Below are 17,273 nucleotides of genomic sequence, written 5' to 3'. Positions count from 1 at the left end.
TACTGAGGTTCCTATGAATTGAGGTATCAAAAGTATTTCCAAAGAGCAAACTGGAGGACCATTATGTTAATGCTGACTTAAACTGTTGCAATCAGATATATATCATAAATTGGTAATGTATTTAAAGAAATAACTTACAAGTGTTTCAATATTAATTTTTAATAAAGTTTGTAACTTGATACTCTCTTCTTTTTTTTTCATATTAAACTTTTTTTTGCCAAATAAGGAAAAAATACATTTATTGATGTTTTATTAAAACTGACAAAAATTGTTTAGAAGTTTTTTCTAAAACACTAATAATTTTTATCCACTCTCCAGAAAATTGTGTATACAATTATCATTCTTAGTTTTCTTTTTTTTTTTGTAACACATAAAAGATGTCAAAAATGTGTCTTAAACCCAAAAACTATTTTTTTAATTAAAGTTAAAAAAAATTTTAAGTTACCTTGGTGCTCCTACACAAAGAACATTCTTATAGCTCATTCTCTTGATTGTTTTCAAAAAAACACTGCATGCTTCTTCACTAAAGAAGTATTGCTAAAAGAATAAAAAACATTCTTAATGCTCTTGATTGTTTTTAGGAAAATTTGTGGAAAGTCTTAAGAAAAACCTTTTTATTTAAGAACTATTAAGAACTATTACTAAAAAGCAAAAAACACACTTATAGCAAATTTCACGAGAATATAAATTCCTAATATATATTACAAAACCATTTGGTACAATTTTGATTACCTGTACCCACATAGCAATGCGATACTTAACCTTACAGCTTTAAATCTTTTCACTGTGATCGCACAATTTTTGGATAAAATTTGAATAACATAACATTAAAAACTAATTAAAATTTGGATAGCTAATTTATTTGAAAGCATAACAAACAATATATCAATAGAAAGCAAATTAACTTTTCAATATAGTTTTTAACATGCATCAATTAAAAACAAGAAATGCAAAGTGCTTAAACCCATTGTTTTTATAAATAACAACTAAAACATTAAGTCCAAAACAAAACTCATTTAATGTATGACAAGAAGATCTTTATTCCAATGACTTAAGTAATTACTTAGCTAAATACTTATACACTTCTACAAGTTAAATTTTACAATGGAAACATTTTTTACAATTGCACATTATGGTTCTAATTTGTTATTGACTATAATTTTTTTTTTTTTTTTAAAGAGGTACAAAAAAATAAATTATTAATTGTAAAGCATACTTGAAAGCCCCTACCAGCAGCTTGTGGTAAAAATTTTAGCTTGCGGTAGTGAGTTAAGGTATATTTCATTATAAACTTTATAAAATTAACTTTACAATATTTTCTAATAAATAATGTTACACATTTTAATATTATCAGAATCTTATTACTCTAATAAAAAAAAGGCATCATAAAAATTCCTAGGAACTTTTTCCTAAGCCTCCATTGGATACCGTGATATTTAGATGTCCCGTGATGCTCATTGGGTAGTTAAAGTAAATTATTTATATGCATGGATAAATTCTTAACAATGGCGCCATTTTAAAACAAGTAGTTGACAAAACAAACTTACATCAAGTTGTTTATTTTTTTGTGCTTTTGGTTAAAAATTAAATAAATGATGACATAAATTATAAGGTGCTATTATCAGCAATTGATCAATAAAAAGTTCAATCAGCACTGATTGTATTCAACTATTCATCAGTGCTATTGGAAATTTTTATTGGTTAAGACAAAATATAGACAAAAATTTTGCAAAAACTAGCAAATATATATATATATATATATATATATATATATTTATATATATATATATATATATATATATATATATATATATATATACATATATATATATATATATATATATATATATAAATATATATATATTTATCTCATAGTCGAAAGAGACTTTTAATATAAAAAGTCTCTTTTAACAACAATTTTGCTACCTCGACAATTAAGCTACATTTTATTGTCATCGAAAAAGTTAAAACAATTAAATTAATGCGGAAGTACATTAAGTTTTATCATTTTTTTAAAAATGATAAAACTTAATGTACTTCCGCAATAATAATGACTAGAAGGCTTTTTTTTATTTAATAATTTTTTTATTTAATAGTGCTTTTATTTTTGTTTTTTGAAAATATTTTTTTAAAACATGCTTAGTGTTGCTATATTGACTACCTTATAGCGTGCTGCTACAAGGGAGTGTTGTTACATCGACTATCTTATGGCCTGACTTGAAACAGAGTGTTGCTACATTGACTATCTTATAGCCTGACTCACAACAGAGTGCTGCTTCATCGACTATCTTATAGCATGAGTTGCAACGGAGTGCTGCTACATTAACTGAGGGATTGGGTAGGGCAGGCAGTCTATCATTTTAGAAAAAAAAAATCATTTAAGTTTTTTATAGGCTTCGGCAGGAGTAAATGAGTGCACGAGCTAGATATAGCCCGTCTAAACCTGTAAGATAGTCTTGCACAAGCTTTTTTGAATAATTAATATTATGTTTTGATGAAATTTTTTTTTATTTTGAAATTTTATTTCCATGCCAGGTATAGTAAAAAATTTTAACAAGCTCTTTGGTGTTCTACACTTCTTGAAATGATTTTCTTTTTGGTCTCACTAATATATATATTACAGCATAAGCATTTAAATTGGTAAACTCCCAGATTTGAGTTCGGAGGTAGTTTTGTATTGTTGTTGCATAATATTTTTTTTATATTGGGAGCTGAAGTAAATTTAACTCTGATGTGTTGCTTTCTAAATTCTCTTCGAAGTTTTAAGCCAGTAATAGGTATCCAAGGTAGTTTAACAAACTGTTTATCTAATTGGTTAGATGTAGTATTTTTTGAAACGCAGTCTAAATAGTTTTTGGTTATTTTAATAAGATTGCTTTTGATGTAGCCATTTTCAAAAAATGTATTTCTGAGGAAATCAATTTCTTGTGAGAGATATTTTTGAGAACAGATTTGTTTTGCTCTACATAAAAAACCTTTAAAGATGCCAGTGGTTAAACTTGGGTTGATGTTGGAGTTCAGTTTTAATTGAACATTTGTTCTCACATCCTTATGGTGTACTTGAAACTCATAAAATCCATTCATTGTATTTGTAATACAAATGTCTAAAAAATTAGGTTTAACAGTATTTTTTATGGAGGGGTTTTGCTCATTTAAAGTTTAAAGAAACAATTCTTGTTTTTCTTTTGAATTAAAGCAAGCATGGCTGTCATCCATATCTTTTGTAAGTTATTGGTAGGAATGAGTTAACAAAGGCTATATTAAGGAAATATATATATATATATATATATATATATATATATATATATATATATATATATATATATATATATATATATATATATATATATATATATATATATGTGTATGTATATATATATATATATATATATATATATATATATATATATATATATATATATATATATATATATATATATAGGTGAGACCAAAAAGAAAATCATTTCAAGAAGTGCAGAACACCAAAGAGCTTGTAAAGATCAAAAATGAACCACAGAACCACAGTTCAGGAACCACAGAACATTCTAGAACATGCATATACATATATATGTATACATATACATATATATATATGTATATATATATATATATATACATATATATACATATATGTGTATGTATATGTATGTATATATATATATATATATATATATGTATGTATGTATGTATGTATATATATATATATATATATATATATATGAAACGTCTCGAAATTGATAAACTTAAAGCAGAAAGAGTGTTGATTTCCACTGCAGACAATCCAACAATATTCTCATACGCAGAAGCAACAAAGCAAAGTATACCAAAACCAAAAGAAACTGAAATTGTAATGATGGCTAAAATTTCTTTTTTCAATTTTCTTTTTGGTACCAATGAATTCAGTACCAAAAAGAAAATTGAAAACAATATTATTGTCAGCAGTATTATCGAATCACCCAGTGAAGACAAAAATACAATCTTAGAAAATGATAAACAGAAAATCAAAACAATGCTAAAAGCGATAAATGCCAACCTTTCATTAAATAATATCAAAAAAATAATACGTTTAACAAAAAAAAATAAAGGATCAGAAAGATGCCCTGATCTGATATTAATCGAACTCGACAGCATAGACACTCAAAAGTTAGTAATTAGTAATACAAAAAAATTAAACGAAATTGATATCTTCAAAAATGTTTACATTAACAAGGACATAAATGTTTACATTAACAAGGACAAAAAAAAGAACAACTATTTGACAATGAATTAAGAAAAATCAGAAACACAAGAAATGCAGCTCTTACTCATGAAGTTCTTGCAAGTAATGGGAGGCAACATTACAATGAAAACAATGGGAAAAAATATTATTGGGGGATCCGTTCAGGCAAACTTAAAAAAATTGAAATCAAAACTAAATCTAAACAATACTCATTTAATTCAGATATTCAAACATTAAACAAATTAAATTGCTTCTATTCAAATGCAATTTCATTAAAATAACAAATGGGATGAATTTCAATTAATGCTGAGTCAACAAACTTATTATATGCATAACTGACTCCTGGTTTGATGAAAAATCTGTTATCTTTCAATAAAAATCGAACTAGTAAAAAAGGTGGAGGTGTGGTGATTAGGGTGGGTCGTACTTTTAAAATTTTGGATATGGGAGCGCGCGCAACATTTTTTTTATGTATTAGGGTATTAGAAGAGACGTGAATAATTTTTTTTTTCTTAAAAAGTTCATCTAGTGTGAGCGCAGGGCGTTTGAAAAATGTCAGTTTTACGAAAATCTTATCATATTGGCATTTTTCGGCCTTTTTTATATTGGCCAAAGGAAAGGCAATTATTAAAAAACAATCAGACATAATATAGACATAAAAAAATATATATATATTCTGTGCTACTTTTTTAATGCTATACAAACACGATAGACATAAGAAAAGTTGGCTACCATTATGGATTTTACAAAAAAATTCTACTTATAAACTTTAAAAATGAGAGCGTGCGTGATATTTTTTTTATGTATTAGGATATTAGAAAAGACGTGAATAATTTTTTTTTTCCTAAAAAAGTTCATCTATTGTGGGCTCAGGGCATTTAAAAAATGATAGTTTTACTAAAAATGCATCAAATTAGCACTTTTCTGTCCTTTTATTTAAGCCTATGGCGATGCAATCATCAAAAAACAACCAGGTATAATATAGACATTAAAATAAAACATAATTTGGGGTGCTACTCTTCATAAAGTCATAAATAAAATATATAAAATGTCATTTAAAAGATACAATATATTTAAAGTTCAACTTATTTACTGTGATCATAAATAATCAAAGCAAAACATCAAAAAATTAATATTGCTTAAATTAATTTAAATAGATCTTTTTTTGATTGGTTCACGGGCATGATTTCTCGATGTGCTAATGTTGTTCTTATGAACCCATCTCTTCTATCTTTTCCAAATACCGATTGAGAAGCTCGTGTGACTTCTTGGACACATCGTTCAATAGCTTGCCCATGAACAGGAAAACAAGGTACATACATAGGAATATCATTGTATTTTAAAAGTTCATCCTTTGACAATAAACATGTAAGTAAAAGTTCGTGTACATCCAAGCTCCAATCAATTAGATCAAAAAGTGATTCAGCATTTTCATTATGTATATGATGTTTTCTACTTCTTACACTAGTGTTTCCGTATTTTAAATCTCCTTTTAATTTTAAAATTGTTTTAACTGCAAATTGTCTTTCTGTTTTTTCTAGACTACATAACAACGTTTGAAGAACATTTTCACTATGAGCATTCCATGAAGAAGATAAAACGTAGGGCATTACAATGTCTTTAACTTTAAATCTTTGATGACAAAGAAGTTTTAACTGCTTGAGTATATGATTAGGCCCTTCAGTCCACTTCCACTTTACTTTGATTTCAAACCAAAGAGGCGCATAAACACCAACAATAAACTCCAACAGAAGTTGCAGATTATATGTTTCTTCAACTGAAAGTACGATTTCGGAGCACCAAAGGAAACATATTCTATTTGCAAAATTCAACTAGAAAAAAAAAAAATTATTTTTAGACGTAGTTTTTCCATCAAGCTGAATCATTAGATGTCGGAGAGGTAGTTCATTTGTATGAAGAGCATAAATTATCCACATTAATTTTTTATCCAATTTATGTTCAAGGAAATGGATAACACCTCCTTTCCAACCAGTGTTTAAATTTGTTGAGTCTGCACCAATGGCAACTAAATAGTCTCCGACATCATGATTCGCAATCCATTTGTAAATATCATCAGCTATTTGCTCAGCTGCAGTCTCTACTCTTTCTTCAGAATTGTTAGTGAAATGAAATTGGTATTTTCCTCCAGGTTCAGAACAAACTGAATAATGTTCTTCTTTTTTTTCCGATGGGTGTAATTTTCCATCTTTTTCTTCTCTCATGTACTTAGTCAAATCTTTTTGTCCATCAAAAAATATACATTGAATATTATCATTCATCGCTACTTTTTCAGCTCTACCGCGGATTTCTTTCATTAACTTAGTCTTACTTCGTTTTATTTTGTTGTGATCAATGAAAATATCAGTATTTTTCTTTAAAAAATTTGCATCTTTTGCAGAAGCTAAAGTAGCAGTAGCTATGGCTGCTGCAGCTCTGTTAGATACCCCATACGTAATAGCTGCTTGAGAAACCCTGGTAATATCTAAGTAATTTTTTTTCAAACTGAAGTCAACTTTTTCTGTATTATCTGCATTTTTGTTGCCAAAGTCCGAATCGCCTGTTGTTTGAAATTCTACTGCTAAAGGAGAAAAAAAATTATGTTAAACAATTTTAATGAAAAAAATTTATAATCAATTTATACTCAACTTTTTAATTCACAGTTTAAACAAAAATTGACAAAAATATTTTTAGTATTTTAGCATTTACTTGCATCCTCACTAAGTGTTCCAGGTATTTTAGAGTCTGATTCTTTTCTACCTAATATCTTGTTAACCGATGTGTCTCTGGTATATCAACTAATCCTATTTGTAAAGAACTTTTGTTACCAATTTTATTTCTTTGAGCTTGTAGGAAAAATAGTTCTTGCAAAGGTATCTTTGCTACTTTTGGACATATGCAAGTTACATTAGCTCTAAGACAACCATTGCATCCATTTTCATTACAGCTAAAGATGTTGCACTTACATTTCGTCAAGTCAAATAACTTATCAAGCTTGTCCGTATACATATTTCTTTTTTTGTAGTTCTCAGTTTTCTAATGTCTTTTGCAATCTTCCATTCAAGGACAAGTTTATCAACTGCGTATTTTTCTGAGACCAACGGGATTGTAGAATTTGCTGACATCCAAATACTTTTTATTTTAATAAATATTTGTATACACATACATCTTGTATTCAAATGTGTAACTGATCTATCACGCAACAAAATTCCATACCGTAAACTATCTCTCAGCGTAGACAGCTCTGATAAACAAAGTTCGAGTCCATTACCCAATAGCTCATGCAATTTAGGGCATTTTAACATTGTTTGAGCTCGAGTAGATTTAGCCATTTATAGCAATGAAATTGATGTTATGTTTGTTAAGAAATATTGGTACTTTTTGTAGTAGGTAAAAAAACGACCTTTATAAATATGTTATAAATTTGTTAATTACATTTTTATTACAATATTTAGGATGCCAAAGTGATCATAAATAAATAAAACTCGTTTAAACCGCAAATCGTCAGGAAACTATTATCTTAGTAATTATCCTACAAATAAGCTATTGGAACTTTATAAAAATAAAAAATCCTACACCATTTCCTGTATTTTAATAATTTTAATGGTTTTTAATAATAATGGAAAGGAGGATATAAGTCCAAAGCCCACAAAGTTTGATGACTATGTTTCATGATTCACCTCATTTTATACTAGTAGCATTACGCACATTGAAAATAACAACAAGTTTTGTATACTAATTTTTTTTAAAGCTTTCCATAAAACTGTCATTTTTTAAACGCCCTGCGCCTACAATAAATGAACTTTTTAGGAAGAAAAAAATTATTCACGTCTTTTCTAATATCCTAACACATAAAAAAAAATTTTACGCGCGCTCCCATTTCTAAAGTTTATAAGTAGATATTTTTTGTAAAATCCATAATGGTAGCCAACTTTTCTTACGTCTATCGTGTTTGTATAGCATTAAGAAAAGTAGCACCGAATATATATATTATTTTTTATGTATATATTATGTCTTATTGTTTTTTAATAATTGCCTTTCCTTTGGCTAATATAAAAAAGGCCGAAAAATGCCAATATATTAAGATTTTTGTAAAACTGACATTTTTCAAACGCCCTGCGCCCACACTAGATGAACTTTTTAAGAAAAAAAAAATTATTCACGTCTCTTCTAATACCCTAATACATATAAAAAAATGTTGCGCGCGCTCCCATATCCAAAATTTTAAAAGTACGACCCACCCTAGTGGTGATTTACATAAGAAAAGATATTCAATCACTAGAAATAAATTTTCAACAATTAAACAGTTCTATAATTGAATCTATCTGGTGTGAAATTAAAATTAAAACAGAATCCATCCTTATCGGTTGCATCTACAGACCACCACACTCAGAACACCAAGTAAATAATGCAATTAACTATTCCATTACATCATCTGCCCAACTAGTTAGCTCAAATCGTTTCTCAAGTCTCTTAATAGCAGGCGATTTCAACTATTCAGACATATTATGGGACATTAATGGAGGATCAAGTTGTACACGTCAATCCAGTATAGACTTTCTAGACACTCTCAATTCAAATTTCTTAGTACAATCAGTACTAGAACCAACTCTAAACAATAACATCATTGATCTAGTAATTACAAATGACCTAAACAAGATCTATACAATTAGCATTAATGATCCAATATCTCAGTCCAAAAAAAACTCCATTTAACACTACCTGGGACTTTTACCTAAATGAATCACACACCATACAAAAAAATCAAAAAAATACCAAAATGTACCAAAAAGGTAACTATTTTAAATCTAAATATAGCATTCAACAGCATCAACTGGTTTAAACTATTCAATAATCAAGACATGAACGAAATGATAAATATTCTAATAAAAACTTATAAAAATCTAATGAATATTCATATACCAAAAATCTGTATCAATAGTAATAAAATTAAAAATAGCTCTATCAAATGGCACAAAAAGGCAGCTAATCAAAAAAATATATATATTTCCTTATGAAATCTGCTTCAAAATCATCTGACCATAAAAAACAACTTTCAACTGATTACAATAGAAAAGCAAGAGAATTGAAAAAATTAGTAAAAAATGCCAGAATTAAACATGAAAAATCAATAATAAGCAAATGCAAATTTAACCCAAAATTATTATACAAATATATTAATAATCAAAAATCATATAAAAGTAAAATTATCTCATTAATCAATGCTGACGGCATAAATTTAACAACAAATGTAAACATAGCCAATTGTCTAAATAAACAATTTTATGAATCATTCAGCAAACCACCTGATCAAGAAAATAATTTGATAAAAAGCTTATCTTCAAGAACAATTAAAAAATATACTTTAAATCCATCTGTTCTATTCTCACCATTTAATGTTAAAAAAAAACTTGATTTATTAGATGAAAACAAAGCACCTGGAATTGACAATATTTCTCCTTATATTCTAAAAAAATGTAGTTCTGCTCTTAGCCTGCCACTTAGTTTACTGTTTATCAAAGCATACAACACTGGAACTACACCACAACTATGGAAACAAATAAACATCACACCTATTCCAAAAAAAGGGGGAAAAATTGATCCGACAAATTATCGGATCTCATCATCATCAGTAAAGTAATGCAAAAAATAATAAAACATGACTAGGGTTGAGCTTTTACCGAAAATTTACCGGTAAATCGGTAAAATTGTTCTACCAATTTACCGGTAAAATGATGTCGGAAATTTCGGCAAATATTGTTTTTTTAATAACGTTGAAGGATGCTTGAAAATGTTTTAGAATGCTTGAAATGGCTCAACCAATAAATTAAAAATTTAATTAAAAATTTAATTTTCATTTTCCTGTCAACAAAGCTGTTGTTTGTTATGCTTGAAAAGTGATTTTGTTGGTTTAGTTTTGTCTAAACACTTTAGAAAAACGTTCTTGTGACTTATTTATCAATCAATGTTTTTTGGAAAACGATATTACATCCACGGTCATTTACAAATAGTTATAAAACTAATATTAAGTAAATACCTTAAAGTTGATATAAAAAAATATTTTTTAACACAAATAATAATAAAAATGATGAACAATGAATTAATAATAATGATAACACTATAATCATAAAAAATAATATATTGAGTATAATATTTATAAATTTACACTAAATACACTAAAACCAATTAACTAAAATAAACAAAAAAAATTAAATAGTTTTAAATACTTAACATATATAAAAAGTAAAATAAAGAATAAGTACATCCGAGGAGATTTTTTAGATACAAAAAATTATAATAAACAACAACAACAAAAAAAAAAAAAAAAAAAGTAAAGAAAAACTAGACTGAATATAAAAAATAAAAATAATAATAATACTAACAACTATAATCAATACTATTAGAATACAACCGTTACATTAATAATCCAAAAAACTTAAAATAAACACGTCACACTCTAATATAAAATAATTAAAATCTCCAACTAACAGATAAAAATAGATTAGGTGGGTCAAAATGTATAGGAAAAGTCAATAAACGAGAAAATCAGGAACATTAAAACACAATACAAACACACACACACAAAACAAAACATATATCATAATATTAAAAAACATAAAAATAGGGACAAAATCACAGAAAAAATAAAATTACATAACATTTAAACATAAAAATAAATTTTAAAAAGTATATATTTTTGTTACATCTTCGACTTTTCGAATTTATAAAAACGTTCCATATTTTTCTTAACTTTGTTTAGCGTTTAACTTCTTTTTTTTTTATACATTTTAATTTAAAGATATCTTTTTGTTGTATTTGATTGACATTTTTTTTTCTTTTTTTTTACTTTTGGCTTAATTTTGTTAATGCTTTCATTTATTCTTTAATATATATATATATTTTTCTTTTTTACTTTTAATAGTTACTGTTTTTTTCTAGATGATTGTTTTTTCTTTCTTTTTCACCGTTACAAAAAAGCGACCGCCATTTGCGATTTCATTGCTAAGTCTTCATCATTCATATTTATTGTGGTCTTTATCACTAAATTTGATTTGCCTTTTGGCAAAATGTCGGAGGCTTGGAAACACTGCACCTTAAACAAAGGGAAAACAGTTACTTGCAAAATTTGTGGAAATACAAGTCAATACACAAGTTCCACAACTGGAATGTGGTATCACTTAGACAAGACACGGAATCAAAAAGGAAACAGAAAAAAGTGACACCAAAAGCTGCATCACAATCAAAAAGGCCTAAGATTTCAACTTTTTTTCGAAAGCAATCAATTGAAGAAGTGATTTCAAGACTTACAGCACGGGATGGATTTAGTTTCAATGCCATTGTTAACAGCTCTTTCATTCGATCTGCAATGTCTAAAAAAGGTTATGATTTCCCAAAAAATCACAAACAAGCAATCCAGTCAGTTAAAAAGTTTGCAACTGGCGTAAGGAATGACCTTAAAAACACTTTCAATTCTTTAGTGACAATGGGAAAACGCTTTTCAATTACACTGGATGAGTACACTTCTTTGAAAAATCGAAGGTACATGAATATTAATCTTCATCAAAAAAACAATCACTGGAATCATTTTTTTAATAAAAAATATTTAAAGGTGTTGCTACTGACCCATATTAATATATATATTTTATATATATTAATATATATATATTAATATATATAAAATATATATATTAATATATATAAATATATACATATATATATATAAATATTTATATATATATGTATATATAAATATATAAATTGATTTTAATAAAAAATATATATATTATGGTGGTCCTTAAAACAACTCCTTTTTTTTTTAAATATTTGTTCCCACCCTCTAAATGTGTTCTATATAATAAAAAAATACTGCAATTAAAAAATTTTTGAAAAAAAAAATTCTAGGTGTAAACAATAGATGGGTTCCTATAATTATTAAAACAAAATTTCTTCAAAAGTATGTCATGTTGGGTCTTAAACGAAGCAAAATTATATAAAAATTTTAAAAATAATATTCATTTTATAAAAACATATTGATAAAAAAAATTATAATCAAAAAATCTTGTTAAATACCCTATTTTTTGTTTTTAGTTAAAAAAAATGAAAATATCTGTTCACTCAAATCTAAAATAAAAGTTTAATTATAAGTCATGCGACAACTGTCATGCAACAACATCCACAATATTTGTCGCACGACCAGCTGTTTCCATTAATTTTAGAAGCGTTATTAAACAAATTTTTTTAATCACTTTCGTGATGCCAAGCAAATAATGTTTCCTTTTATTGTTTATTTATTTTTATACTATGAACCTGTTACTGAATTTATGAAATATGTGCTATTAGCTAAAGATTTTTTAAATTACCTTCACTACAAATTGTTGTAAAAAAAAAATGTTTCAAAATTATATAATGAGTATACACAGATTAAAATTACAGACAGGTTCTAATGATAAGAAAAAACTTTAACATTAACTGGGAATATAACAAAGAGTAAAAAAAAAAACGCTTAAGAATCAAATTTAAAAAAATCTAATGAATAAAAATTTATTTCAAAACACCACATTAAAAATATCTACATAAAAACTTTTGTTCAACTAATTTTTGTTAAAAAATAGTTATCTAGATTCACAATAACAATTATTTCCAGTCAAAAAATAATAGATTTTGATCATCAACTTAAATACTATTGAAGAATTTTTCTCTTCCTTAGGTAATAAATAAAGTATTATTAAAAAAAAAAAATAATTATATGAACCAATGATTTTTATAACAAAGGCAAATAATAGAAAATATTATCTTTTGAACTGCTAGCTCGCACTTTGCAATACATTACTAGCTCTTTGAACATTGCAGAGTAAAAAAAAAGAAAGCACAAAATTTTGGATTTGTTCATTGTTTAACCCCTTAAGGACTAATATTTTTTCAAATAAATGCACCAAAAAAATCAATTTTTTTTTAATGCTTAGAACTTAGATATTGACATATTAAGAATAAAAAAAAAGTCTGTTATTAATCTAAATATTATTAATTTGATTGATTCTTAGTTAATTTGATATAATAGTATTGTTATAAGATTATTCTCACGAATTATTTCGGGCTAATACATAATGAAACGTAAAATAAGTGACCGCCTGAGTTATCTCGGGTTCGGTCTTTTTGGACCATATAACATGACCCGAGATATCTCGGGCCTGGTCCTTAAGGGGTTAAAAACCGTTGTGAAAAAGGAGCATTTAACACACATATTACTGAGCTACGACTTCATGACGTTTTTACAGAATGTTACCTGAAAGGTACGAACACTTGTTGTCAATGATTGCACAAAAAGTCATGTCAAAGCTGTCAAACTATATCACCCTCGATTGACTAAGATACTTGGCTACTGAAGATTCACAACAAACACAAGAATTGCAAAATTTTTAATTTAGACTGGACAGAACAACAGTATGCAACATAAATGAAACAACAAAGGCCATTTGGGATGTGTTACAACCATGTTATCTAAAGGCAACAATTACATCAAATGTGTGGGAAAAATTGGCAAACGAATTTGAAAATGAATGGAACTTTCCTAATTCTATTGGGGCCATAGATGAAACATTTATATATAGAAGCTCCTAGTTTAAGTGGATCAACATACTACAACTACAAAAACCATCTGGTTTGGGTAGCCATATGTGATGTAAAATATTGCTTTACTTTGGTAGATATAGGTAGCTACGGTAGAGATAACGATGCTTCTATATTCATTGAAAGTAAAATGGGTAAAGCTTTCAAGAACAACTTTAAATGGCACACAAGTACCAGCTGTACTAGTTGGTGATGATATTTTTGCAATTTTTTCTAGTCACATACTAAACTAATTTCTCAGTTTAAATTTTGTTGTACGAAGTAACTCAGTTCAAACCTAGCTAAGCCAGCTTTTTGTTGTTGTTCTGTTACAAGCTTTTTCAAAAGAGCATCATGGTCTTCAAACATAATTAACTGATGATGTAACATTTTGAGATAACGAATTGAAGGTAAATTGAAAATCTTAAGATATTCAATTTACATTACTTTTCTCAAAATGATATACATTAATGAAGTTTTTACCTCAATCTTTAAATTTAATATCTGCAGAAATTAAAAGAGTGAATACTGATGAAAAAACGGTATATCATTAAGAATTAGTTTAATTTGTCCTATAAGTACATCAATGTCACCAAACTTCATATTTATAACTAAAAAAATGTTTTGATAATCATTCAAGATTTAGCAGTCTGACCAATTTTTTATCTATTTGATTCTGCTCAATTATGTTTCAGAATTTCAAATATTCATTAAGATTGGTATGTAAGTAGAAATTCTAGACTGGGAGGACTCAAATAAAGTTTATCTGGATGCACAGGGCCAGATTGTGGATTATTTTATGACTGTTTTAAAAATCGCTTAGAGCATTATTATACTTTTATCTTTAAAAAACATGAAAATCAATTGCAGTCCAATCTTGAAAAAAAAAATTTTTTCCAAAACAGTGTGAACTTTTTCTGAACTTATGGCTCCAGCTCCCAAATTTTTTCATCTGGCTCCAGCAATGTTAAATATCTTTATAAATTTTGATTATATCTTATGCACTAAAAAATTTTTTTTTCTTAAAACTGGCAAAACCCTTATTAGCTTGTTCCCAGATAACGCATTAAAACAGCCTTCCATCCATAGAATGGATAGAAAGGCCATTCCAGAAATCTAATACAAATTAATAAACTGAATTGAAAATTTAAACTGAAGGGAGCCACGAAACTGGCAGATTTTTAATGGCTCTGGCTTATTTACTCCTATGGCTCCTTTTAAAAACCTCTGGCTCTGATTCCCACCAATACAGCTTACAAAAAAAAATATAAAAATTTATTTATAAACTTATAAATTTTGTTTATATATTGGCTTTATAATAACAAGGTAAGTTGAAAACATTTAATACTTTTATTTTGTACAAAAAATTTGAACAAGCATGAAATATGTTGATTGCTTGAACTAGTTAATGTGGTATGTTTAAAATCTATTAGAACTATATATATAAAATTAAAAACCATTTAAAAATATTACTGCATTGGATTTTTTTTCTTCTTTTGGATAAATAAAGGTTGTTGGTGACATAAGATGGTTTGCACTTAGTACCATTGTTTGATGATCTTTATGTTGGTGTAAAAGCACATATTGAAAGCCTGTGTCACAGGAGAAACACCAAACATCACCTTCACATAACTTCTTTATGATTTTCTTTTTGAGCAATTTTTTTTTTGTCTCCTTGAAAAGAAATAAAAAACAGTAAAAAACAATAAAACTTCACATTATAAAAACCATCAGAGAGAACTGAGAACAACAGTTATCTCTAATGTTCAATAGAAAATGGTTATTAATTAAACAAACATAAATGTTGTATCATTGTCATTTCTATTATAAATGCTGTATCAAGTGATGGTCATTACACTTAACTTACTTTTTAAATAGAACTATTTAAAATAGAAACAACAGTGCTGTTATTTCTATTTTAAAAAGTTATATCTATAGATACAAATTATCTTGTTTAAAAAACTTCCTAGTTTTATGAGCATCCTGTATATATTTAAAAAAATGCTGGTGTTCTTTTCTAATATATTCTAATAACTGCAAAATCATAATTACTTGCGAAAATTCATAAAAAAAAAAGCCTGCCCAGACAACTTTCAAACTTACCCTAAATAGGTAATATTTGACTTCAATTACACCACACACCCAGGTAGGGGTATCACTATTATAATTAATAGAACATAATTGTAATAGTTATATTAATTATAAATCTAATACAGTGGCATTTGCAATACCCAGTTCATAATACCCAGCATAGCAAGGATCGTTGCTAAAAGTTAAATGTATAACTAGCTACAGTAACAATATCAGACTTAACATAGTGCAAGTGAGGAAGAAAGTTTTATTTAAATTGTAAACATTTTAAATAGTTAATTATATTTTGTTTCTTGAAAATAGTTTTAAAAGTAAAAACATTCTATTGCAAACATTAAACCAGTGATTGCAAAAGTTAAAGTATATATTAAATGATAAAAAATTTAAATTAAAATTAATAAATTATTTTACATCTGTTCAAAGAAATTTTTTTTTTAAAAAAACAATTTAAGCATATATTTAAACTTAAGGAAATATAATTCGATTTATTAAACCAAATATTTTTGTTTCGCTTTTATTGCATAACAATTTGATTGAAAAAATTGAATGAAAACATCTTAAAACCATTTTAATAAAAAAATTAATTATACTTAAATTTTTAATAGTACATCAACGAACAATAAACTATAAAAAGATAGATCAAGAAACAATAAGTTTAAGCTCTAGCTTATGGTTTCATTTTTAAGCTTTATGGTTTCATGATCTATCATGAAACCATAAATTATAAAAAACGTGAAATCTAACGTTTTTTTGCTTTGATCTTTGTATTAGCATAAAAGCCTACACTACCTTACATAAGACTGATTTTAGAATATTGCTCTCCAGTTTGGTCACCAAACTACACTAAAAGGAACATAAGCAGAGGAAAGAATACTAAGACATTTTACTAAGAGAATTGCTAACCTAATTTTAATAGACTTAATAATCATCGTTTGGAACTACTAGAAATTAATCACCTTAAGCAAGACATGATTACATGTTACAAAATTCTGAACAATTTAGTTTGTCTAAATAAATCAAGTTTCTTTTTAATAAACAACTATATTTACACTCGAGGGCACAAATTTAAATTACCCAAACTATAGTGCTAACTCCAAGTTCGTAAATATTCTATTTTACTCAGGGTTGTTAATATTTGGAATAACATGCTGTCTGACATCATTAATGCCAAAATATCATGAGCTGCAAAATTAAAATTAATTCTACCCACTTTGAACAAAATCAACAACAAATTTTTTTTTTTGCGATTAGATTTTTTTTGTGTAAAACAAGTGCAACTCGACAAAATGTTGACCAAGCTGTATTTCGTTATCAATATTTTGTGGCGAATCCTTTGTTGTCGACCACATCCTTGCATCTT

The 17,273-nt window shown here is 26.9% G+C and overlaps 1 protein-coding gene across 1 annotated transcript in view; it reads right to left on the bottom strand.

Moving 5' to 3' along the window:
- LOC100208157 (rRNA N6-adenosine-methyltransferase ZCCHC4) overlaps nucleotides 1–17,273 on the bottom strand; it is an 89,024-nt gene that overhangs the window by 52,964 nt on the left and 18,787 nt on the right. Inside the window, exons 3-4 of the mRNA XM_065792900.1 lie at nucleotides 15,296–15,496; nucleotides 446–537 (exon numbers count right to left, since the gene is read on the bottom strand). Coding sequence (XP_065648972.1) covers nucleotides 446–537; nucleotides 15,296–15,496 — 293 coding nt within the window. The remainder of the gene's footprint in view (nucleotides 1–445; nucleotides 538–15,295; nucleotides 15,497–17,273) is intronic.

Source organism: Hydra vulgaris, chromosome 03 (assembly GCF_038396675.1).
Source record: "Hydra vulgaris chromosome 03, alternate assembly HydraT2T_AEP".
NCBI lineage: Eukaryota > Metazoa > Cnidaria > Hydrozoa > Anthoathecata > Hydridae > Hydra > Hydra vulgaris.
The sequence above is the reverse complement of the archived record's forward strand: the minus strand, read 5'-3'. Positions and strand labels throughout refer to the sequence as shown.